At 38.7% G+C, this 26,787-nt stretch overlaps 1 protein-coding gene and 1 long non-coding RNA gene across 17 annotated transcripts in view; one reads left to right on the top strand and one right to left on the bottom strand.

The window, feature by feature from the left end:
• Positions 1-26,787, top strand: part of ZNF567 (zinc finger protein 567) — an 80,601-nt gene that overhangs the window by 35,137 nt on the left and 18,677 nt on the right. For 8 of the 16 annotated variants that reach the window (XM_071209530.1, XM_071209532.1, XM_071209528.1 and 5 more), the window contains 2 exons: positions 11,330-12,229; positions 16,395-16,465. The exons of 3 other annotated variants lie outside the window; for them this stretch is intronic. In XM_071209530.1, coding sequence (XP_071065631.1) covers positions 12,100-12,229; positions 16,395-16,465 — 201 coding nt within the window. In that variant the 5' untranslated portion in view covers positions 11,330-12,099. Of the gene's footprint in view, positions 1-11,329; positions 12,230-12,837; positions 12,930-16,394; positions 16,466-26,787 lie in introns of all 16 variants that reach the window. 5 more of the 16 variants (XM_071209539.1, XM_071209542.1, XM_023582634.3 and 2 more) reach the window with 3 other exon arrangements.
• Positions 15,485-26,787, bottom strand: part of LOC131274204 (uncharacterized) — a 78,755-nt gene continuing 67,452 nt past the window's right edge. Inside the window, exons 2-4 of the long non-coding RNA XR_009181399.2 lie at positions 26,332-26,413; positions 16,631-16,727; positions 15,485-15,619 (exon numbers count right to left, since the gene is read on the bottom strand). This is a non-coding gene — a long non-coding RNA (uncharacterized lncRNA). The remainder of the gene's footprint in view (positions 15,620-16,630; positions 16,728-26,331; positions 26,414-26,787) is intronic.

Here is a 26,787-nt window from a genome sequence, read left to right as displayed (position 1 = left end):
CTTTATGGTCTGGTAACTGTAAGCTTCCACTCCATATAAATTTTTTAAAAGCCAGCAGATCTCTGGTATTTTTGTATCAGCACCCCTTTGGCTGACTAATATACCCCCAAAGAACTGAAAACAGGGACTCAGCTACTTGTACACCAGTATTCCTAGCAGCATTATTCACAATAGTCAAAAGGTGGAAACAACCCAACGGCCCCTCAACAGAAGAACGGATAAAGAAATATGCTGTGTCTATACAATGGAATATAATATTCAGCCATAAAAAGGAATAGTTTTGATACATGCTACAACATGGATGAACCTTGAAAACATTACGCTAAGTGAAATAATCCAGACACAGAGATATGAGTATTGCATGATTTCAGTTATATAAAATGCCTAGAATAAACAAATTCACAGAAAGAGAAAGAAGAAAATTAGAAGTTATCAGAGGCTGCAGTAAGGGAGGAATGGGGAATTGCTCCTTAAAGGGTAGATTTTTTTGTTTTGTTTTGGGAGATGAAAAAGTTTTAGTAAGGAAAGATGGTGATCATAAAACAACATTGTAGATGTATAATTAATGCCAATGAATTGTACATTTAAAAATGGTTAAAATGGCAAATTTTATATTCACCACAATAAACACCAACAGGGAAGCAGATGTGGCTCAAGCAATTGGGCTCCCATCGACCATATAGGAGGTCCAGGGTTCGATGCCCAGGGCTTCCTGGTGAAGGCACACTGGCCTGTATGGCAAGATGGCCCACACAGAGTGCTGAGCTGCACAGAATGCTGCCCTGCACAGGACTGCCAGCCAATGAAGAGAGCAGGTGCTGCAAGATGACACAAGAGAGACAGGAAAGACAATAAGAAGACGAAGCAGAACAGGGAGCTAAGGTGGCACGAGAAAATGATCACCTCTCTCCCACTTTGGAAGGTCCCAGGATCAGTTTCTGGAGCCACCTAATGAGAATACAAGCAGACACAGAAAAACACCAGCGAATGGACACAGAGAGCAGAAAATGGAGGGAGGAGAGGAAAAATAAATAAATCTTTGCAAAAATAAACAAACACATAAAAAGGTCAGTGAGTACACCTCTGAGAACATAATAAAAACTATTAAATTGTACATTTTAAGTTGGTGAATTGTACAGTACTTGAAGTACATATCAACAAGGCTCTTTTAAAAAAGAGAGAGGGGATAGTGTTGAAGTCTCCAAAAAAATATAAGAAAATCATCCTGGCACATGTCTCTCCATTTATTTGGATCTTTCTTGATTTTTTTCATCAAGATGGTATCATTTTCATCATACAAGTCCTGTACATGTGTTGTTAGATTTATAACTATTGTTTTTTGAACTACTGTACATGGTATTATAGTTTTAATTGCAGTGCCCATGTGTTCATTGCTAGATAGAAATACAATAGTTTTTTTGTGTGTTGTTGTTTAGCTTGTATCCTATAACATTGCTGAAATCATTTTTTAGTTCTTGGACATTTTTAATAAATTCCTTTGGATTTCTATGTAGGCAATCAAATAATCTACAAATAGGGACAGTTTTATTTCTTTTTTTCTGATCTATACAATTTTTATTACTTTCTTGCATATTGCTTTTACTAAAACTTCCAATACTATGTTAAATAAGAGCAGTGAGAGCTGGTAATTCTTGACTTGTTTTCATCCTACCAAAAAAGCATTCAATCTTACAGTCTGCTCTTTATCAATTTGAGGAAGTTTCCTCTCTATTCCTATTTTTCTGAGTTTGCTCTTTCAGCCATGAATGGATGTTGTATTTAGTTAGATGTTTTTTCTGTATGGATTGATGGGATCAATTGATTTTTTTTTAGCCTATTGATATAGAGGATTATATTGATTGATTTTCAAATATTGAATCAGTCTCATATCTCTGGAATAAATCCCCCTGTGTTGTGATGTATAATTCTTTTTATATACTGTTGAATTTTATTTGCTAATAATGTTGTGCTAAGGAATTTTTCATCTATATTGATAAAGGATATTGGTTCTAGTTGTTTCTGTTTTGTATTCTTGCCTGGTTTTGGTATCAGGGAATAGTAACTTCCTAAAATGATTCAGGAAATGATCCTCCTCTTCCATTTTCTAGAAAAGATTATTTTAATTCTTCTTTAAATGTTTGTTAGAATTCTCAAGTGAAACTATCAGGACCTGGAGATTTCTTTTTTGGGGAAGTTTTAAATTACAAATTCAATTTCTTTAATATTTATAGGGTTATTCATATTATCTATTTTATATTGGTTATTACCAATTTTATATTGGGTGAGTTGTGGTAGTTTTTGTGTGTTGAAGAGATGGCTGTTTCAACTAAGATGCCAAATTTGTAGAGTTGTTTGTTATGTTTCCTTATATATTTTTCCTTATCCTATTAATGCCTGCAGAGTTTGTAGGGATATCTTATTTCATTTCTGATATTGTGTCTCCTGTTTTTGTCAGTTTGGTTACAGGTCTGTCCATTTTATTGACCATTTCAAAGAACCAGTTGTTTCATTGATTTTCTTGTTTTTCTTTTTCAATTTCATTGACTTCTGGTCTCTGTTTCCTTCCTTCTGCTTGCTTTATATTTTTAAAAATTTTCTTTTTCTAGGAAGTAGGAGCTTAGATTTTTTAACTGAGACTTTTCCTGTCTTATAATGTAAATATTTTACTATAAACTTCCCTCTCAAAACTGCCTTAGCTGCCTCCTATAAATTTTTTTTATACCCCCCCTTGTGGCTTTTTGTGTGCTGTCTGCTCTCTGTGTCCATTTGCTGTGCATTCTTCTGCATCTGTATTTATTTTTATTTATTTCCTCTCCCCCTTGCAGCTTGCTTGCTGTCTGCTCTATGTGTCCATTCGTTGTGCTCTTCTGCATTTTTGCTTGTCTCCTTTTTTGTTGCATCACCTTGCTGAGTTGGCTCTCCATGGCACTTGCAGGCTGGTGGCTCTCCACAATGTGTGGGTGAGCCTGCCTTCCCAAGAAGGCCCTGGGACGTGAACCCAGGACCTCCCATATGGTAGACAGGAGCCCAACTGATTGAGCCACAGCCATTTCCTTCCACAAATTTTGACATAATGTATTTTCATTTTCATTTGGATGAATGTACTTTAAAAGGTTTTTTTTTCCCTTGAGACTTCCTCTTTGACCCATAGATTATTTAGAAGTGTGTTGTTTTGTTTCCACACGTTTTGAGATTTTCCTGTTAACTTTCTGTTACTGATTTCTAGTTTGAATCCATTATGGTTGGACAACACTCTAATTTTCTATTGTGTATGTTGCTAGCATATAGAAATATAAATGTATTTTTATATATTTACTTTCATCTTGCATCCTTTGCTAAATTCACTTATTGGTGTGGTTTTTTTTTCTTTTTAGATTCCTTAGGATTTTTCCAACTACCCAATCATAGTTTACTTTTTTTAAAAAATTTATTTCTTCCCTCTCCTTGTTTGCACTTGCTGTCTGCTTGTCTTCTTTTTTTTAGGAGGCATCAGGAACTGAACCCAGGGCCTCCCAGGGAGGAAGGTGTCTAATTGCTTGAGCCACCTTTACTCTGTGTTTCTTCACTGTCTTTTAGTTGCATCATCTTGTTGCGTCAGCTTGCCGCACCAGCCCATCATGTCAGCTCTCTATCTTGCTTGTCTTCCTTAAGGAAGCACCTGGAACTGAACCTAGAAGTTCCCATGTGGTAGGTGGGAGCCCAGCTACCTGAGCCACATTCCTTCCCCCTGGTTTACTTTTTCCTTGCAATTTTCATGCCATTTATTTCTTTTTCATACCATGTTAAAATGGTGAGAAACAGTGGTAAAATACATGCAATCCTTTCTTTGCCAATCTTAGTAGGAAAATCTTCTATATTTCACCATTAAATGTATTAGCTCTAACTAAAAAGATTTTTTAAAAAGGAAAAAAAATACGTTAGTTCTAGGTTTTTATAGATGACCATTGTGAGTATGAAGAAATTCCCTTCTCCTAGTTTGCTGAGAAATTTTATTATGAACGGATATTGACTTGTGTCAAATGCTTTTTCTGCACCTACTGAAATGATTGTGTTTTCCCCTTTTATTCTGTTAACTTTCAAATAAACAAACCAGTCTTGCATTCTAAAAATTTTTGAGAATTTTTGCATGAATTTTCAGTAAGGATACTGGTCTGTAATTTTTCTCCTTCTCCTTCTCTTCTTCCTCCTTGCTTCTCCTCTTCCTCTTCCTCTTCTTCAAAAAGCTTTATTTTTTACACTTGGTATATGGCTTGTTAGAAGGCTGCAAGATGCTTTGTTTGAAAGAGACCTCCTGGGGAGCAGATGTGCCTCAAGTGGTTGAGCACCCGCTTCCCACATGGGAGATTCCAGGTTCAGTTCCCGGTGCCTCCTAAAAACAAAACAAAACAACCACAAGCAAACAATGAAAAAACCTACTCAGGGCAGCTGACATGGCACAGTAGTAAAGCGCCGGCTTCCCACATATGAGGTCATAGGTTCAATCCCCAGACCAAGTACCTCAAAAAAAACCTCCTGGATGCCAGGCAGATGCAGAGCCCCTTCCCCTCCCAAGGATTCTGGGCTCTGGAGACTACTGGTCATTCATTCTAAATGGTCATTCATTCTAAGAGATATATACCCAGCCTGGTAGGTAAGCTGGCCAGCCTCTGAATGTTGGGTGGTTGCCGTTTCCTTAGTCATCTAGCAAATGGTTCTCCAGGAAGTCACAGAGATAAGAGTCTGTGTTGGTAGAACCCAGGTCATCAGATCCAAAAGGGCCTCTTTCAGATTCTTCTCCAGGGCATGTCCTGAAAGAGGGCATGGTATGAGGTGAGGAGCCCCCGCTTCTCTAGACAGGGGGCTCGGGGTGGGGAGGCGCAGGCGTGAGAGGACGCACAGTGACTCGAAGGACAACTGCGGAGACGAGGCGGATGGCGCAGGTCTACTTTATTGAGGAAGTACAAGCAGTTTTATAGAGTATGAAGAGAGGGGATTGGTGGAGGGTGATTGGGTTCTGATAGGCTAGATTAGCTGTTGTTACCTTATAAGGGCATAGAAGCAGAACTCGTCTACTAGGCTGGTCAGTAGTTACTAGGGAGAGCTTAAATTTGAGAGGGCTGAGCTGGATAGCTCGCTGATAGGTGGAAGAGAGCAGGCGTGTCTTTACGAGGTAGGAGGCCCTGAGATTGGCCCAGACGGAGGTGGTGTGAGGGGGCTTGCATGAGTTTCCCCTGCAGGGAGGCGTAGGTGCATACCTCGTCCCGAGGGGCCAACCAAGGGAGGCATATTTCGTGCCTCAGACCTCGGAGGTGGCCAGTTCTGAGAGCCAAACTTTTGCATGCTTGCCCTCATGGCACCATTCCTAGGCAGGCTGCACTTTCTTTCGTGCTGGGTGGCTTTTCCTTACAGGGCGCACTCTTTGCACGTGGGGCTCCCCTACACGGGGGACACCCCTGCGTGGCACGGCACTCCTTGTGCGCATCAGCACTGCGCATGGGCCAGCTCCACACGGGTCAAGGAGGCCCGGGGTTTGAACCGCGGACCTCCCATGTGGTAGACAGACGCCCTAACCACTGGGCCAAGTCCACTTCCCTGAAAAGGTTCTATGTCTTTATCTGAAGGTGGTTGCATAGGTTTATATTACATTTCAAAAATAATTGAGCTATGATTTTAAGATTTATACTCTCTGCTGTACAAAAGAAAAATCACTCACAGTCAAAATAAGCAGTGGATCTGGTTTTGAAACCACATTTCTCTAGTGAAAATCAGTTCTCTTTTAATTCTTTTTTTTCCCTGTGAAAATTTTATTACACAGTAAAACCTGAGCATGGTCAATTTGTTAAAAATTAAATAAACCATAACCTAAAAGACTGATTATACCCCATATTAGATGCTGTTACAGTATGTTGCATATTGGTGCAAAATTAAGCAAGGCAATGATAAAGGGGTATAAGCAAGATTTAACTATGGAAGCTTCATTCTCAACAATATTTCTGAGATACTGTCCAAAAGAAAATAATGATACATGTGCACAAAAAAGGGTTCAGTAAAACACTGTTTAAAATGGGCCAAAGCTGGAAAGAACTTAAATATCCTTCAAAAAGAAAATGGTTAAATACATTATAGTACATCCACACAAAACAATGTGACCTTTAAAAAATTATGACATGGTTCATAATTTGACATGAAAATTTCTTCACTATATTTTGTTAGATGAAGAATGTAGATTACAAAAAAGTAAGTATTATCCTGTTTTGAATGAAAAAAGATATTCCTGCTTATAGATAGGAAGACAGTGTTGTTAAGATGTCAGTTCTTCCCAACTTGTTTTATAGATTCAATGCAATCCCAATCAAAATTCCACCAAGTTATTTTGTGGATATTGACAAATTGATTCTAAAATGTATATGGAAAAGCAAAAGACCCAGAATGGCAACACAGTACTGAAGGAGAATAAAGTCAGAAGACTGACACTACCTGACTCTTCAGTTTTGACAAATAGAATAAACAAATAGATCAATGAAACAAAATAGAAAGCCCAGAAATAGATACACACAAATAGTCAACTGATCTTCAACAAAGGTACAAAAGCAATTCAATGGAGAAAAGATTGTCTTTTCAACAAATGGAGACAGAACTACTGGACATGCACATGCAAAACATGAATCTAGACATAGACCTTATAGCTTTCACAAAAATTTACCTCAGAATGAATCATAGACCTAAATATAAAATGTCAAACTATACAACTTGTAGAAGAGAACACAGGAGAAACTTTTAAGTGATTTGGTTTGGTAGTAACTTTTTAGATACAACACCCAAAGCATGATCCATGAAAGAAAATACTGATAAGTTGGATTTCATTAAAATCAGAAACTTCTACTCCACAAAAAACATGTGAAAAAAGACAGGGAAGCAGATTTGGCTCAATTGATAGAGTATCCGCCTACCACATGGGAGGTAGAGGGTTCAAACCCAGGGCCTCCTGACCTGTGTGGTGAGCTGGTACACGTGCAGTGCTGATGCACACAAGGAGTGCTGGGCTACAGAGGGGTGTCCCCTGCATAGGAGAGCCCCACACGCAAGGAGTGCACCCCATAAGGAGAGCTGCCCCATGTGAAAAAAAGTACAGCCTGACCAGGAGTGGTGCCGCACACACAGAGAGCTGATGCAGCAAGATGACGAAACATCTAGTTTCCCAGTGCCACAGACAAGAATACAAGCGGACAGAGAGAAATAAATAAAAAATAAATCTGAAAAAAAAAAAAAAAGACAACTCACAGAAGTGGGAGAAAATATTTGCAAAACACACACCTGATAAAGGAGGTATATCCAAAATATACAAAGAACTCTTAAAAATCAACAACAGGAAAACAACAACCCAATTACAAGAGAAATGAATAGACAGGGAAGCGGACTTGGCTCAACAGATAGAGCGTCTACCTACCACACGGGAGGTCCATGGTTCAAACCCAGGGCCTCCTTGACTTGTGCAGAGCTGGTCCATGTACAGTGCTGATGCATACAAGGAGTGCTGTGCCACACAGGGGTATCCCCCACGTAGGGGAGCCCCATGTGCAAGGAGTGTGCCCCGTAAGGAGAGCCGCCCAGCATGAAAGAAAGTTCAGCCTGCCCAGGAGTGGCAGCCGCACATATGAAGAGCTGATGCAGCAAGATGACGCAACAAAAAGAGACACAGATTCCAGGTGCCACTGACAAGAATAGAAGCAGACACAGAAGAACACACAGGGAATGGACACAGAGAACAGACAACTGGGGCAGGGGAGGGGAGAGATTAAAAAAAAAAAAGAATAGCTTACTAAAATAGAGATGAATAAGCATCTCTATCTTTTTTGCTAAATATGTCATTAGGTTATTGCAAATTAAAACAAGATAATTACTACTGCACACCTATTGTAATGGCTGACATCCAAAACACTGACAATACCAATGATAAAGAACAGCAGGAATGTTCATTCATTGTTGGTGGGAATGCTAAAGGGCACAACCACTTTAAAAGTCTGGCAGTTGCTTAAAAAGCTAAATATAGGCTTATCATGTCATCCAATAGTTTACCTAAAGGAATTAAAAACTTATATCCACTCAGAAACTTGTACAAGAATGTTTATAGCAATTTTATTCAAAATTGCCAAAAATTGGAAGTAACCAAAATGTTCTTCAATAGGTGAATAGGTAAATAAACAGTGGTACATGCATAAAATGGAATATTATTTGGCGATAAAAAGAAATGTGCTATGAGGTGATGAAAAGACATGGAAGAACCTTAAATGCATATTACTAAGTGAAAGAAGCTGGCCTGAAAAATCTACATATTCTATGATTCCAACTATATGACATTCTAGAATAGGTAAACTATAGAGACAGTTAAAAGATCAGTAGTTGCCAAGGGAGAGAGGGGAAGGTAAGAAAAGGTGGAGTACATGTCATTTTTAGGGCAGTGAAACTAGTCCATATGATACTTTAATGGTGGATATATGACATTATACATTTGTTACAGCCCATGGAACCGTACAACACAAATAGTGAACCCTAAAGTAAACTGTGGACTTTAGTTAATAATAATGTATCAAGGGAGCAGATGTGGCTTAAGCCACATCTCTCATCCACATGGGAGGTCCCAGGTTTGGTTCCTGGTGCCTCCTAAAAAATAGATGAGCAGACACAGCGAGCAGACAGCAAGACAAACAAGGAGGTTGAGGGTAGGGGAGAAATTAATTTAAAAAATAATGTATCAATATGGATTCATCAGTTCTATCAAATGTACCCAACTAATGCAAGGTGTTTTACTATTAGAAAAAACTGTAGGGACAGAGGGAGTATGTGGGAATTCCCTGTACTTGCAGCACAATTTTTCTGTACACTTAAAGCTGCTCTAAAAAAATCCTATATCCCTTTATCCATGTGCTTATTCACAGAAAGAGGAAATTATTTGGAATAAAATTTCAAATGAACCATCTCTAGGTTCAAAGAAGCTGTTTCTAGGAGTTAATCTATCTTGCTTTCAGAGAAGTAGAAATAAAAGGGGATATGTGTATGATACACAGTAAGTAGTATTGAAATGGCTTGAAATCTGTCCAAAGAGGCCCAAACTTTCTCCACATCTGTGAAGCCTTTCAGATTCAAATGCCACCTTAAAGTTCCTAAATCTCAAATTCAGAGACAGTAGATTCCTCTTACTGGATACCTCTTACTGGCTTGGGCTTTTATATCTCTTGTTACCAACTTCTCTACCAGCCATTGTTCCTATAAGGAAATCACATCTGACTTGGAAATCAATCATCATCATCATCCCTATACATAAGAAAAGCAGTGGGATTTAGGCTAACGTGTCTATGCAGAAATTCAGACCATTCCCTTGGTCATCAAGTAGAAAGGAAGTTAAGAGAGAGTAATCTGAAAGATCAAGGTGATGACACTTTAGGAATAACACAGCAGAAATGCCCATTTCCAACTCTACAATTCATAAACCTTCATAAAATCAATGGAACACCCTGAAGATTCCCCAATGAGTCACATATTTTGAATTGGAAAGGGGAAAAAAGATATTTTAATAAGGGAGACCCTGTTAATTGGTTAAACAAATGTTTATAGGTCCTATCTCACACCCCTGAACAAATTCCTCTGAATGAGGTGAGTGACTCTACACTACACCTTCAGAAGTCAGTGCCACATTCCTGAATGAACATATCCATGAAATGTCAGGAACCCGTATCTCCACAGGGTTCTAGGAAGGAGTGTAAAGTTGATCAAGACATGGAAGCTTGGTAGCAAGTAGGACTTGCTCAGAAAAAGTACAGGCTACAGGAAGCGGACTTGGCCCAACAGATAGGGCATCTGCCTACCACATGGGAGGTCCACCATTCAAACCCCCAGCTTCCTTGACCCATGTGGAGCTGGCCCATGTGCAGTGCTGATGCAGCCTGCCCAAGAATGGTGCCTTACAGAGAGCTGACACAACAAGATGATGCAACAAAAAGAAACACAGATTCCTGGTGCTGCTGATAAGGATAGAAGAGGTCACAGAAGAACACACAGCGAATGGACACAGAGAGCAGAAAACGGGGGGGTGGGGGGGGGTGGGGGAGAAGGAGAGAGAAATAAATAAAAAATAAATTTTTAAAAAAGTACAGGTTAAGTAACCTATAGAATATCCATGTAATTAACACTAAGACCTTAAATGCACAATTATAGAAAATAGCTAAGGGTATGGAATATTTTCAAGATAGATAAATCAATTTACAAAACAGCCTAAACAATACAATTATAGCATAAAGACAGAAAATGGAAAGTTAAACACCTGTTTCACTTTCCTATTGCTATGTAACCAATCAAAAGTTTGTGACTTAAAACATTCATTAGTTCATGATTCTCAGTGTTGGCGATTTGGGCTTGCCTTGGTAGAGTGGTCTCCTGCTGGTCTCACTCAGGGGATAGCAATTAGCTGGTGGCTTGGAAGGTAATGGATGGTCTAGGATGGTCTAACTTAAATGTCTGGCAGATGTTGCTGACTGCCACCTGGGCTTCTCTCTCTCCAAGTGCTCTTTTGTCTTCCAGTGAGCTAGCCTTAGCCTTGAGTACATGGTGGTCTTAGGGCAGGAAGAGGGCAGAAGCAAAAGCTCCAAGACCTCTTGAGGCTTTGTCTTGGAAGTTTCACAGTGTTACTCCCACCACATTCTATTGGTCAAAGCACATCACAAGGCCCTAATAGTAAGCTAACCACTAACATTTCAAGAGGAGAGCAAATATTCCCCTTTCTGAAAAACAAAATATAAAAGATCAAGGGAAACAAACTACCATAAGCTTTGTCTTCTGATATGCCCAGTAATGCTTTATTTTCCCTCAGGGCTCTTACAGAACTGCAGCAGGCAGTGGAGGACTGTGATCATGAAACTCCAGAGCTTTCTTGGAGCCCAGACAGGCTAAATTAGAACAAATTATCACCACACAAGTTGCCCTCATCTACTACACACATACCCAGATGGAGGTAAAAGGGAGACTATACTAAAGGTAAACCCCCTAGGGAAAGGCCAGGGTCACTGATACCTGGGACTGGAAACTCTAAGTTCGCAGTAATTTCCTGGGAAGAGAGCTCTGGGAACGATGTTATTATGAAACATGGAACTTGCCCTCAGAGAGCCCCCAAGAGAAGTCCTCCGTGGAAGGAATCCTACTCCTAGGCTATCCCTATTATGTCCTCCTAGGACTCTGTCTCAGGGACACTTCCAACTAAAATTCCCATTCCCCCAAACAGGTTTGTGTTTTTTTTACTTGCAAATTTATTCAACGACTCAAATTTCTGATTGCCCTTTTGATGACCATTCCTCTGCAGCTGGGGTCCATGTGGTTGTAAGACAGAACAGAGGAAGCAGCAAGGAACCCAGGGATACAGGCCCCAAGAAACTACAATTGGACCTACAGTTGGACCCTAGGTGGAAAACAAAGGCTCCACCAATACCCCCGTCATGGGCACTGGAGACCCAATTGCCCTGATGAAGACAAGTCAGACCACGCTTCAGCACAGGGCGACTCTGATTAACCCAAGTGTGTCTCCACATAAGTCTTCACAGGCACAGATATACTCGGGAGATATTTTTCCACAGACCCCTCAGTCCAAATATTAAACAAAGAAATAAAGCAGAAATAAAGCTTTATTCCAAGACACCACCAAACTCCTACAGGGTCACAGAATAAAAAGGCCTTTCCCGTCACATTCACAATCGGCCACAAAAGCACCATCATAAGATACACGGTCTCAAACATCACAGTGTCACATCGCGCAGAGCCGACCAGTCGCCCAAAAGCTTTGGGATCCGAGCACAATCCTCGCCTCATCAAGGTCACAAACGCACCTCTCCCCCCCTCACCCATCTAGCTACACACACGTATAGTGCATACACAGGCCTGAGCTCCCGGCTCCACACACTCCGCCCGCAGCCGGAGGTTTGGGGATGGCTCTCGCCTCTGGCACCCAGACTCGGATCACCCTAACACGAAGCGGAGCCAGACGACTATAAGGACTTCTGAAAGGAACCAGAGGTGAAAGTTCAAACGTGATATAGGGGCTTGTGGGTGGAGTAGTCCAAGATCGGAAAAGCCCGGATGTGGAGAAGGCGCTGGGAGCCCGCCAGCCCCAAAAACCGCTCCGCTTTTGACCAGCGCCGCGGAGACACCTGGGAGGTCCGGCCCGCGCGAGAGTGCGCAGGCGCAGAAGGTTGGCCAGTTCCTGAAGGTGAGGCTGGTGGGTCTTCCCCGCGCGGAGGAGGCGGTGACGGCGGGGCCAGTTGGGGAGGCCGAAGAGGAAAGCGGGAGCCCAGGCAGGGGAGGGCCAGGGAAAACAGAGGAGGCTAGGGAAGGAAGCGGGGTTCTGGGTCGGAAGGCGAGGAGGGAAGCGGGAACCTGGGCGGAGGAAGAATCGGGAGCCCGGGCCGGGGAGCGGCAAGGAGGGAATCAGCAGCCAGAGGCGTGTGTGAGCCTCGCGAAGGAGGAATTCTGTCTTTTCTTCCTCCGAGGAATCCCCAGCGCTTGGAGCGCGGTCTGGCACACAATAGGCGCTCAGTTTGTGTAGCTGTTTGAGCCTGTTCTTGTTTGTGTTTGGGCGTGTGTCACTGTGGGTGACGTTGTGGAATGGGCTGTGTATATGAAAGTAGACAGTTTTTAAATTAGGTGCAAGTCGATTTGTGTTTGAGACTGTGAGACTTTGGAGAAGTGTCAGGGGTTTCTTAGTGAAATTTTGTTGCTTGGTTGGGCTCTGCGAGATTGTGCATGACATGGAGGCCTATGGAATTGTGACTTGTGTAGTAGGTGATATTGTAACTATGAATATATCTAATTTTTTAGGTTTTTTTGTGTGCAAAATCCACTGTGACTATGAATGTGGCTCACTGTGGCTTAGAGTGCTTGAGATACTGGGTGTCTGACTGTCTAGTTGGGTATGTATTTTTTAGATTATAGTGGCCATTTTATATGTCTGTTGGATTTTACTCTGTATCAATTAGACAGTATAATAAGTAGAGGTTTTTAAAATTGAAAAATAGTAAGATTAAAATAATTTCCAGATGGTAAAATTGAGAAACTTCATATGAAACTCCGTGTTGACTAATGATCAATATGCTAGAGTAAAGCACCATTGGAAGCACACAGAAAAAAACTTTTTCCTATAACTGACACTCAAAATTTATGTTTGGGTGCATTGTTGTTTTTTGTTTTTTCCTTCTGGTAGGTGAATTCCTGGGCAGGTTCAATAATTTCTTCAGCAATTTTTTTTAAACCACTTTTTTTTTTTTTAATTAGAGAAGTTGTAGGTTTACAAAAAAATCTTGCAGAAAATAGTTTCCATAAAATTCTCCCCCCTCCCCGTTATTAACACCTGGCATTAGTGTGGTACATTTGTTACAATTGATGAAATGATATTGTAATTGTACTATTAACTATAATCCATGGTTTACATTAAGGTTCACTGTGTTGTACAATCCTATGTGGGTTTTTTTTTTTATAATTCCAATAACATATATATAACCTAAAATTTCCCCCTTTTAACTACATTCAACTATATAATTCATTGCTATTAATTACATTCACAGCATTATGCTGCCATCACCACCACCTATTACCAAAATTTTTTCACCACTCCGAATAGAAACTGTACAATTTAAATATTAACTCCCCCTTCCCTACCCCCACTCCAGCCCCTAGTAACCTGTACTCTAGTTTTCTTCAGCCATCCTTGAGATTTAAAAAAAAAAATTCTTTTGAACATTTAAACATAAGGTCAGTCTCATATTCTAATAGTCATTTAGTACCATAAAATGTTCGTGTATAAAGCAATATTTCAAACTTGTTTTAAAAATCTCCCTCCTACTAGAAGGCTACAGCTTGAAAGAGTACATAATAAGTTTCTTTTCTAATTCCCTCTATTTTGTCTTTTCTTCACTCCTTTCATGTCGGTAGTCTCCAGCTTGAATGGATTGGGAACTGAGAATGGGAAGAGAAGTCAGGGACAAGAAGAGGCTAACATGACTGACACTATTGTAATTTAGTATAAGACATGTCTTGCCTTCTGAGAGAACTCCCTTTCGGGAACTTCCAGATATACTTCCCTTTTCATGAGCATAGCCTCCTAAGTGCTTCCTCTGGTCATGTAGTGACCCCCTCTAATGGGTCTTGTCCCTCCAGTTACTCCTCTTGGACAGGATTCAAGACAACCCAGGCAGGGTATAGGGTCGCTATCTAGAGTTTACGTGAGAATTAGCCACCTTAGCAGTCACATTACTCTCCCAAATCCTGGAAATGTAAATTTTTTCCAAGGTTTCTCTGACCACTTTGATTCCTAGTGGCATCAAGGTCTGAGAGGCCTCTTGTTTGGTATGAGGAAGGAAGAAGTACTGGCTTTTCTTCCCCTTTGAAAACAATATTCTAAAAATAATTCACTCTCTTAGACAGACATTCACCTCATTTGGCCTTTCCAACCTCTTGAGGTAGGAGTTAATGGTTGCAAAACTTTACAGTCAACTGCTTTACAAGACCTTACTTTAGTATGAAGGATACTTAGAATCTTGTTTTGCTCACCACCTTTGTGACATCAGCTAAAATTGATACAGAAAGATTTGTAATTTAGTATCCTATTAAAAAAGAACAATGACAACATTTAGAAAACCCAGGAGGGTTGCTGGAAAAAACTAACAAATCAGTAGACACACAGATACATATATGTATGTAAATATGTATGTGTGTGTGGTATAAATATCAGAAAACCATGGAAAAAAGACTTATGTTGGCCCTCAAAAGTATGAGATACCAAGGAGTCTATTTAATAACACTGTATAATGCCTTTTTAAAAAGCGGTTAAATGTTCCCAAGGACTAAACAATTAGGACTTGAATAATAATACAATAAAATAAAGATGTTTGAATTCTCTAATGTTTCATGCAGTTCCATTAAGATTTAAGGTGTTTTCTTTTTAACTTTCTGAAGTTTTTATGAGAAAGGAAACAGGCCAGAAATTCTGAAAGAGAAAAATAAGGGCATAAGTAGCCCTAGCAGATATTAAAATGTTATAAAACTAATAACTGTAGGGTTATTAAGGGGTTATTGCAGTGTTACTACAGAGTTATTACAGTGATCACCAATTAAATGAACAGCAGTGGAGCTAAATAAAAAGTCCAAATATACTCATATATATATATATATATATATATATATATATATATATATATAAGGGAAATAAAGTATGTGATAAAGATGCCAGTTTTCATCAGTGGAAGCATTACAGATTATTGGATACATAGTGGTACTAAACCAAATTGCCAGATAGTTTTTATGGGTTGTTTGTTTGTTTGTCATGGGAAAAACACAAAGTTAAATGAGAAACTAAAAAATTATTTGCAACTCATACCATAGTTAAAGGATTAATTTCCTTTAAGAAAGAGGTAATACCAATCCAGAAGAAAAAATAATCCAATAGAAAATGAAGGAACACAAAAGGCTCTTCATGAGACAAAAACCTAGAATTGTGTTTGTTTGTTTTTTTAACTTATTAAAAGAAGCTGGGAACAGGTGTAGCTCAGTGATTTGAATGCCTGCTTCCCATGTACATAGTCTCAAGTTCAATCCCTGACAGCTCCTGAAAAAAAGAAAAATATCAATTAGAATCACAGTTTACACTATTGGATAAGCAAGCTTAAATACATTTATATCAACAGTATTCACAGGGTGACATTCTCATATATTGCTGATAATGGTATAAAATGGTAGAACTTTAATGAAGAACAGTTTGGAAGTTTTTGGGTTTTTTTTAGTTAACTTTATTTCAAATTCACAAAAATAAAAGAACAGAAAAAGGCAGCTCAATAAGTTATGGAAACATTACTCCTAAAAAGTTCTTTTTCAGGCACTATTATCTCATTTTATTCTACTTGCTAACTCAGTTGTTCCTCTAGTGTTCAGAAAGATACACAGAATGAACACTGATTACTGAAATGACATAATCAAGGTTTCCTTATTAATGAAAACAATATGCTTAAACATATTTATATCTCACAAAACCAAATCCTGTAGTCTTTTTTTTTTTAAACTTCAGAATTAATATAGTACCAGATTTTCTTTGTTACAAAAACATTACATTGTTGTTGTTAAGTATAATTTGGAACTATCCATCGGACAGGAAGGGAAATTGCCCCAAATCTATCCTGCTGCCCCAAAAGCCTATGTCTGGCATTGGGGAAAGAATAGGATTTGTGTAGCTCATTTTCCTTGCTGTATTTATGTGTGGTTTGAAGAATGGACACAGGCCAAAGCAAGGGAAATGGAGGCAGTTTTAACTGAGTTTTGTCATAAGGGTCTCTAAGGCAAGTATGGTCTGATATGGCTTCTTTTTCATCTCGGCCCTACCTTCTTAGGAACCACCCCTTTTCTAAAGAGGAACACAAAGGAGGACTGGTCATCTCTTGCAAATCTCAAAATGGCTCAGGTGAGGTGATGATTCCTCTATCCTTTTTGAAATAGTATTAAAGAAAAAAAAAAAAAAAGGAAGGATATTTGAGCATTTGCTTTCTTGTCCTAAAACCTCCTGCCTCTCTTTTCCTTCAGGAAACTTGTCCCCATTTCTTCCCATATTGGCCAGACAGACTCGTACCTTCCACAAATGCTCCTTCTAATTTTAACTGGTGTTCACATGTTAAGTGGGTATGTTATTCAGCATCACTTTTCTCAGTCTTCTTCCAGAAGCAATGCTGGAACAAAATTACATTCCCTTTAATTAAATGAGAATATATTACTGAATGAACCTGTCTTGTCTAAACAAGATTTGATATCTGAGTGGTGCGTGCTTAGGAAGGCCTTAATCATGTCCACAGATCTGAGTTTTCCAGTGAGTTAAGATGGCAGTGGAACTGATAACAATATTAGTAAGTGGCAAAAAGTCCAGACTTTTGAGACTTTGAGGATAGGAGAAGTGATTGGCAACTTCTACAGAGAACCGAGAATCCTGTGTTTCTCCTTCTAACAATTCATAAAACTGTGGCCTGCCAATGATAAACTTCCTGGTATTCTAATGGTGTTAATAGATTTATTCCTATTTTTTATTCTAATTTTATATTTGGATACAAGAGAAGTTAACATATATGCTTAGACCACTATAGTGAACTAGGAGTATAACTCTTGAAATATTCTGCTCTTGGTTTTTTTGTTTATTTGTTTGATTGTTTGTTTGTTTGAAGGAGGTACTAGAAGTTGACAGGACCTTGTATATAGGAAGCATCAAAGACACTACTCTTTCCTGGTTCTTTCTTTTAGAAAATTTATCTTTGTGGCTGCACCTCGTAAATACTGGTGTTCTCCAGAAACTATATTGTTCCCTTCTTTACAGTCTCTGATTCCCTAGTCACAGTCTATCACTGTTAGTATAATGGTACTCAGATCATTTGAATCATAAATTTCTGTCCTGAGTATCAAAATTATATATCTACCTCTACCTGCATGTTCCACAGATAACTTCAAGCACATGTCCAAGATTTACCACTTTATCTCCTTTGACCCATCTTTTTTATTTTTCCAAATGTCCCCAGCACCTATCCTCCAGCTAATACAACTAACTTGAATTAAATTAGTATAACCATTTAATGGCAGTTCCTTTTATACTACAATTCCCTCCATCCCCACTGATACCATCTTTATTTGGGTGCTTGTCTCATAGTGATTACTTATCTTCCCATTTAACACACTTCAGTCCTTTCTCAGTACTCCAAGTCTGCATACCAATGCTTACTTATTAATACATATCTTTGTGTTTCTTAGGCTTTTTATATCATCAGACCCAAAGTACCCTAGAGGAATATATGAGACAGTCTGTTAGGGGAGAGGGAAATATTAATATGCCTATTAACAGTTAAGTAATCAATAATACAAAGTTTTCCAATCCATTAACATAATGCACATCTCTTTTTTCAATTAAGATTTATTTTATTTATTTATTTCTCCCCACCCCCTCATTTTTTTGCATTTGCTCTGTCTGTTGTGTGCTGGTCTTCTCTTTTCCAGTGACACCAGAAAGCGAACCCGGGACCTCTGCTGTGGGAGGGAGGCACCTAATTGCTTGAGCCACCTCCACTCCCTGCTTTGTTGTGCTCTCATTATGTTTTCCCCCTTGTGTCATCTTGGGTCAGCTCACTATGCCTGCATGTCGCAACAGCCTGTTGCCTTGCTTGTCTTCTTTAGGATGCTCCGGGAACCAGACCTGGGATCTCCCATGTGGTAGGCAGGAGCTCAGTCACTTGAGCCACATGTGCTTCCCACACATCTTTTATTTAGATCTTCTTTAAGTTGTCTCAGTAATGTTTTGTTGTTTTCAGTGTATGAGTCTTATAAATTTTTTATTTTATATTTATCCCTATGCCTTGCAAATGTTTTGTTATATTAAACCCTGGGTTTATTCTATTGTAAATGGCATTGATTTTATTTCAGTTTCCCATTGTTCATTACTAGTATATGAAAATGCAGTTGAGTTTTGTATATTGATTTGCAACCTTTCTATACTCACATACTAGTTCAAGTAATTTTTTATAGGTTCCTTGGGATTTTTTACACAATCAAGTCATATGTGAATAGCAGTTGTTTTCCTTCTTGCTTTCCAATATGTGTTCCATTTTCTTTTTCTTGCTTTACTGCATCCAGTACAATGTTGAATTAAAGTGGGGAGAATAGACATTCTGGTCTTGTTCCTGATCTTAAGGGAAAAGCATTCAGTATTTCACCATTAAGTATGATATTAACTATAGATTTTATATAAATATACTTTATCAGGTTGAAAAAGTTCCTTTATATTTCTAGTTGGCCAGTAGTTTTTTTCATGAATGAGTATTGAATTTTGTCAAAGGTTTTTCTTAATCCATTGGTTTTTCAGTATCATATGGTTTTTCTTATAGTGGATTATATTGATCAATTTTGAAATGTTAAAGAAACTTAGTAGTCCTAGGATAAAACCTTGTTAGTCATGATATCTTACTTTTTTATATATTGCTTCATGAGTTGGCTAGTATATTGTTAAGGAGTCTTGTGCCTTTGTTCATGAAGGGTTTTAGTCTTTGGTTTTCTTTTCTTGCAGTGTCTTTGTCTGGCGTCAGGATAATACAGGTCTCAGAGAATGAGTTGGGAAATGTTCTGTTTAATTCTATATTTTAAGAGTTTGTAAAGAAGTGGTATCAAGAATTCATGCATGAAGCCATCTGTCTGGTCCTGGGCTTTTGTGGGCAATTTTTAAATTACTAATTCAACCTCTTTACTGATGAAGGTCTATTTATATTTTCCCTTTATTCTTGGGTCTGTTTCAGCAGTTCGTTCCTTTCTAGGAATTTGTCTAATTCATCCGAATTATTTAATTTATTGGCATAAAGTTCAAAATATTCTCCTTTTTATTCTTTCGATGTTCAATCTCTAGTGATACCTCCCCTTTTGTTCCTTTTATTGGTAATTTGTATCTTTTTCTCCTCTGGTCAGTCTGACTAGAGGTTTATCGATTTCATTCATTTTTTTTAAAGTATCTTCTTTTAGTTTCATTGCTTTCCTCTGCTGCTTTTCTGATTACTATTTTCTTATTTATGCCTTTATCTTTTTTATTTCCTTCCTTTTCATTACTTTGAGTTTAATTAGCTCTTTTTCTAGTTTCATTGATTTGAGACCTTTCTTGTTTTCTACTAGAAGTATTTATGTTTTAAATTCCCCCTAAGTACTGTTTAAGTTATCTCCAACAAATTTTGAAATACTGCTTTTTCGTTTTCAGTATTTTCTAATTTCCCTTGTGATTCCTTTTTTAATCCACTGGGTGTTTAGATGTATATTTAATTTCCAAATATTGGGATTTTCCAGATAACTTTCTGTTACTGATGTCTAGTTTAATTCTCTTGCAGTCAGAGAGTATATTCTGTAGGATTTCAATCGTAAATTTACAGAGACTGCTTCAACAGCACAGACTGTAGATTAACTTGATCAGTGTTCCGTGTGTACTTGGAAAGAATTTATATTCTTGTGTTGCTGGTGAAGTCAAATTGCTTGATCATGTTAGTAAAATCTTCTATATCCTTATTGATAATTCATAATCCATTACTTGTTATAGTAATGACTGAGAGAGGAAACTTGAAATCTTTAGTTAAAACTGTTGTTTTTGTCTCTTTTTCCTTTCATTTCTGTCAGATTTTGAAGTTCTGTTTTGAGGTGCATACATATTTAGGACTGTTATGTCCTCTTATGACTTGACCCCTTCTACTATTATGAAATGGTACCTTTAATCCCAGATAATATTCTGGGATTATAGCCATTTAGTTTTTTTATGAGTAGTGTTTGCATGTTGTATACGTGTTTTCCAGTCTTTTTATTTTAACCTACTTATATTTTAAATATTTAAATCTTTGTATATAGTTTGGTGTTATTTTTTCTCCCCAATATGACACTTTCCACCTTTTAAGTGAAATTTTTAGTCCATTTTCATTTGTGTAATTCTGGTATAGTTGGGTTTACATCTGCCATGTTGCCGTTTTTTTCCATTTTTCACAATTCTTTTTCCATTTTTCTCTTTTCTTGCCCTCTTTTAGACTGACAATTTTTTTTTGTTCTTTTTGTTTGAGAACTTTTTTTTAAAATGATTCTATTTTTTTCTCTATTACTTATCAGCTGTTCCTCTTTGTTTTATCTTTTGGTGGCTGCTCTAGAGCAGGGGTTGGAAAACTATTGCTTATGGGCCAAATCAGGCCTACAATCTGTTTTTATAAATAAAAATTTTATTGGGACACAGCCAATCCCCAAAGCATTTTGGTTAGCTTCTTTTACTCTATCTGCAAGTATTCATTGATCTCTCTTTCTTCAATGGCTTATCTGTTGTTATTTCTACCTATTGTGTTTTTCATTTCATATAATTTTCTTTTCTAGAAGTTCTATTTTATTCTTTTATATCTTCCATCTTCTCCCTTCTCATGTTTTCTTCAACATTCTTGAGTTTATAGAACATGTTTATAATACCTGTTTTAACCCCCCTGTCTGCTAAATCCATCCTCTGTCATTTCCAGATCTATTTCTTTTGATTTGTTTCCCCTCCTGATTATAGGTCCTATTTTCCTGCTTTTTTGCATGCTGGAAATTCTTTTACTTGAATTTTACATTGCTGGGTGCTGGATTTTATTAGGGTCCCTTAAAGAACGATGGTACTTCAGACTATTTTGATCCTTTTGAATCTAGTTTTTAAATTTTTGTTAGCGTAGGTCCAGAGCAGTGTTCAGTCTAGGGCAAGGGTTCTTAACTTTTTTATGTTTCACATACTCCCTTGCCAGTCAGGTGAAAACCACATACCCCATCTCAGAATGTAGTGACAGATACTTTCATGACACTCAACATCACAGGTCAGAGAAAATAAAGATAGTAAGTTGACTTTTTTCAATTCAAGCTCACAGACCCTTGGTCCATAATTTAATCTCATTACTCAGGTTGGCAATTTATAGCCTTCAGGCCAAATCCAGCCTTCTGCCAGTTTTTGTAAAAAAGTTATATTGGAACATGGCCATAATTAATATTTTACATGTTGTCTATAACTGCTTTCATACTATAACAGTGGAGTAGTTGTGACAGACTACATGGCTTGCAAAGCCTAAAATATTTATTGTCTGACCCTTTACAGAAAAAGTTTGCTGCACCCAGAAGCTGTACTGTGAGGTCTCTCTACTCTGGCTGATGGGAATGCAAACTGCTGCCAAACTTACCTTACCTTTGGGAATTGTCTAGCATATTTCTTTCTTCTAATTACTTTCCCAGCCTTGTGGAGTTTCACTGCCATATATTTGCAAATTAGTTTTCAGCCACAGATTTAAGGAGATCACTTTGCATATCCTGCTTGGTCTTCTCCTCCTCCTCCTTCACCCCTCTCACTCTTGCCCATTCTTTTTTTCCTCCCCCTCTATGCTTCTCCCTCCACTTTTATAGTCTGTCATACTCCCCAAATTCTGATCTGTGGTTTTTCAACTCAGGGAGATTGCTCCCCATGCTAGGCAGTAAGCTTGGGCAATCTTAGGACTTGTTTGTTTTCCTTCTCTCCACAATTACAATTCTGTGCTTAAAAAGAGACATGTAATATATCTTTTACGTTTTTTAGTTGTTTATGGCAGGAGGGAATTTTGTGCAGCAGTTAATCCTTGAGAAATAGAAATGGAAGTCTGAAGTATTGATTGCTTTGTTTTATTGGACAGTTAACTTGGATGGACTTAAACTTCAAACTCTTCCCTGTGATGAGTGGCAGATGAAATCCTTGCTTTAGTTTGTTTTTGTTTTTGTTTTAATTTTTAGCCATGGTGCTTGGATTTTGGGTCATGCATGTGTAACTAAGATGTTGGCCAAAGATTTGAACAAAGTTTATTCAATGTCCTTGGGGCTCCTCTTCTCTGGCTTTCATTTTTATGGGATTTCTCCCTTTCTTCCCAGTTGTTGTTGCCCTGAACTCTGTGCTTTGATTCAAGCCTGTAAGACTGTGGGTTTTCACCTGAATTTTATTTGTCATGCTTGGTGTCTACTGGGACTATCCTTAGGCTTAAGAGTGGTATTAAGTAGTAATTCTTCCATTGCTCTCTGTTCATGCAAGTATAAACCGTCCCTTCCAGTTACTGTCTGGGTCACTCTGCAGTGCCTTTAGATGGTTTTTTTATATTTTATCCAGAGTTTTACTTATTATCTGCAGTAACATTACTGCTATTCTTGAATCAGAACCCCACTTCCTTATTATTTATCAAGTTGTAATTTACATACAATTTTAAAACATTTTAAGTATACAGATCATGAGCTTTGAGAAGTATATAGATCTGTGTAATCACCACAGCAATCTCGATTACAAAATTTCCATTTCTCCATGAAGTTTCCTCATGCTCCATACAAGCAGTTGCTACACCACCACCACCCAGCCCCTAGTAATCATGTAACTGCTTCTTTCACTATAAATTAGTTTTCCCTCTTCTAGAATTTCATGTAAATGGAATCATACAATATCTATTTTGGGGGGAATTGGCTTATTTTTAAAGACTTATTAATAAGTCTTGGCTTACTATTAATGATTTTGAAATTCATGTTGTGTATGTTAGTATTGTGGAGTAGTATACTGTTCATCTTTTGATGGACATTTCTCGTTTTTTCAGTTTTTGACTATAATGAATGATATTCCTATGAACATTTGTATACAAATCTCTGTGTCCATTTATTTTCACCGCTTTGGGTGAAATTGGTGAGAAATTAGTGGAACATATGGAAAATTTTAATTTTTTGAAGAAATTGCCTGTTAAATGAAGTCCTTGTGCCATTTTAAATTCCCACTAGCAATGTGTACGAGTTCCGTAGCTCCACATCCTCACCAACACTTGGTTTTGTCATTTTTTAACTATCATTTATTCTAGTGAGTTTATAATGGTATTTCCTTATAGTTTTACTTTTCACTCCCCTGATATTTACAAAAGATGTTGGGCATTTTTTATTTTGCTTATTTGTCACTTATATATATTCTTTTCTGAGTTGTCTGTTCAGATCTATTGCCACTTTTTAATTGGGTTGGTTGTCTTTTTATTCAGGTGTTGTGAGAGTTCTTTCTATTTTCTGGATTCAAGTTTTTGTCAGATGAAAATATTTGGAACATATTCTCCCAGTCTGTGGCTTGGTTTATTTTTTTAATGGTGTCGTTCAGAGAGCTGAAGTTTTTATTTCTGTTTTTTGTTTATTTTTATATTTTTTATTTTTGTTGTTGAGGTTTTTAGTTTTGATGAAATCCAATTTTCTGTTAATCAAATACATTCCAATAATTTGTTTTCATTTCTTTATTGGATTTTTAGCTACATCTGTTTACATCATTTCTTAGTGTTGCTTTAAGGAATACTCTACTAAAGACTTAAAATTCAGGTGCTTCTTTTACATATTTAAGCCTTACAGGGCCCCAAAGGCCTAACCATGAGTTCCCTGGCTCTCATCAAATATGCTCCCCACCCACTGGAATAGGCTCCCTACCCAGGTAGTTCCCCTAACAGCCAAACCAACTGCACTCTACCCAGTTACCAAACTAATGAACTTCAGTTCCTTGCCAGTCCACTGACAGGTGAATTATTCAAACAAACCAATCACATCCTCCCAGAAATGAGGGGGTGCCTCACCCTCTAGTTATTACAAAGTCTGCCTCCCATAGGCCCTGCTGCATTACTCTGCTCTTGAGTACAACCCCTACGTGGTCCTGCATGGGGCTTGTGGTGTTCTCCCCCAGGCTGTGAGTATATGCGACTAATAAACTCATGCCAATCTCATTTGTCCAGTGACAGTTGGGCCATCTCATACTATTTAGGACTGGGGATGCCTCCTTAACCATGGGGTCAATAGGAAATGATCAGAACCATTGGCCTCGCAATTAGTATAGCCTACCCTCAATCAGGGACCACCTGTACAGCTTTAACTACCTACTCTTTGCTCAATGATTTCTGATACAGCAAAGGCTGCCTGGGATGGACTACCAATTACTAACTGGCTTAAGCTTTAGTTTGCCCGGTGTTAAAGGACTGCCAACTCCCCCCACCTTAAGTATCTTTCTTGCCCCCAAGGCAAGAGCTGTTGTTTTTATGGTTTGTTTTGTTTTTAATCAATTTTATTGAAACATATTCATGAATCATATATTTCATCTAAAGTGTACAATCCATGGCATTTGGTGTAATCACAGAGTTATGCATTCATCACATCAGTCAATATTAGAGCATTCTCTTTACTACAAAAAAAAAACCTCAAAAACAAAAACAAAAAAAACCCTACCCTTAGTAGTCTCCTCTCAATCTCCCTATCCTTCCCCTGCCATACATAATTGCTGATGTATTTCTGTCTCTGTAATTTCTTTGTATTTACATTTTTTTAAAAAGATTTATTCTTTATTTCTCTCCCCTCCCACCCCCCATTGTCTGCTTTCTGTGCCCATTCACTGTGTGTTCCATGTCCGCTTGCATTCTTGTCAGTGGCACCAGAATCTGTGTCTTCTTTCGTTGCGTCATCTTGCTGTGTCAGCTCTCCGTGTGTGTGGTGCCATTCCTGGGCAAGCTGCACTTTTTTCACGCTGGGCAGGTCTCCTTACAGGGCACACTCCTTGCACATGGGACTCCCAGACGTGGGAGACACACCTGTGTGGCAGGGCACTCCTTGCGCACATCAGCACTGCACGTGGGCCAGCTCCACACGGGTCAGGAGGCCCTGGGTTTGATCTCTGGACCTCCCATATGGTAGGTAGACACTCTGTCAATTGAGCCAAATCCACTTCCCTGTATTTACATTTTGCAAAGATGGAGTCAAACAATATGTAGTACTTTTTTTGTCTAATTTCTTTCACTTTAGCATGCTTCCTTAAACCATTAATGGAAGATTATTAATATATTACTATATACCACTGTCCATAGTTTGCTTTGGTTATATTTTTGCCCAAATATCACCCTGCTATTAACCTCTTGTAACATTAATGTACATTTCCTCTGTTTCAGAGGAAAACATTCTTATGTATGCACTGTTAGTGATACTCGTTTTTCACAGGCGTTCACTATGCTTTACAGTCCTGTGTTTCATTTTTTTAGCTTTCTTTCTAGTGATACACAGGTCGTTAGACTTTCCCTTTCAACCACTACCGTACCTATGTATTAGCACTACTAATTACAAACCCTTTGATGTGCTTTCACCATTTCTATTAATTTCCAAACATTTACAAACAACCTTCTGGGCAGTATCTAGCCTTTCCCTGGTGTCCTAAGCCCTAGAACAGTTTTCTGGGCCGTTTCTGCCTGTCCTCTAGCTGTTCTTCTGGTAGAGAAGTGAGCTATCTGCTTCTCCAATCCTCTCTCTTCCTGGAAGTCCGCAAATTCAAGCATTACTGTTAATTGACTATATCCTGGCATCCAGTGCAACCTGTGTTCTCTGGGACTTCTGCACCCAGTCTGAGGCAGGGGGACCATCAATAAGCCTTTACGGAGACAATGAGAGGCTGCCAATAGCAGCTGGGGGCAGCAACAATACAACCTTGTAACTGGGCCAGCACTTGAGTACTGCTTGCTAGGGATCAGGCTAGAAGTCTAGAGGATAAAGATTCCAGTGTACTGTGTCTAGCCTGGCGACTAGAGATTGATCACTTGGAGCAGTCATCTGGCCAATATTCAGGAAGGTGCTTCTCCTTCTCCTCCCTCAGGACAAAATCAGAGTTACCCTCCTACAAACTTGCCGAAAGGCAGTGGTCACCAACAAGGGAAGAAGTAAGAATAGCTCCCCAAATGCCTCATTAAAAGGGGTTGTCCAGACAAGGGTTGTCCTCACCCATCTCCTTTCTTGCTGCTGTGTGTCTTCTGACCCTCAAGGGCATCAAGGTGCACATCCAAGGTGGCCCATGTCCTTGGCACTGATGAAAAGAAAAAAGGTGGGAAGAGGCATTAGGCATTCAGCTCCTCTTCTAATGCAAAATCCCTAGCCCAGTGTACATGGGCTTTGCACAGTACTGCTTCTTACCAGCCCCTAATCGTGCAGTCACAGGGCTTAAGGACCCCACCCGGGTCATGGACAATAATGACGTTATTGAATGTGAACCCCTGATCTTTGGGAGATTGGGGATTCCCAGAGGAAGAAAACCTCTGCCTATGAGGCAGGCCTCCACACTCCTGTTACCATAATTACCCAGAAAGTTCATACTATAAGTGATCAGATGGGGACAGAACCAGAAAACCATGACTACACCCTAGAAACACAAAAAAGTAAAAAAAAAAAAAGGGCTGGAGC

The sequence above is a fragment of the Dasypus novemcinctus genome, chromosome 18 (assembly GCF_030445035.2).
Source record: "Dasypus novemcinctus isolate mDasNov1 chromosome 18, mDasNov1.1.hap2, whole genome shotgun sequence".
In the NCBI taxonomy this organism is placed as follows: Eukaryota; Metazoa; Chordata; class Mammalia; order Cingulata; family Dasypodidae; genus Dasypus; species Dasypus novemcinctus.
Note: the sequence above shows the minus strand (reverse complement) of the source record. Positions and strands in the feature narration are given on the sequence as shown.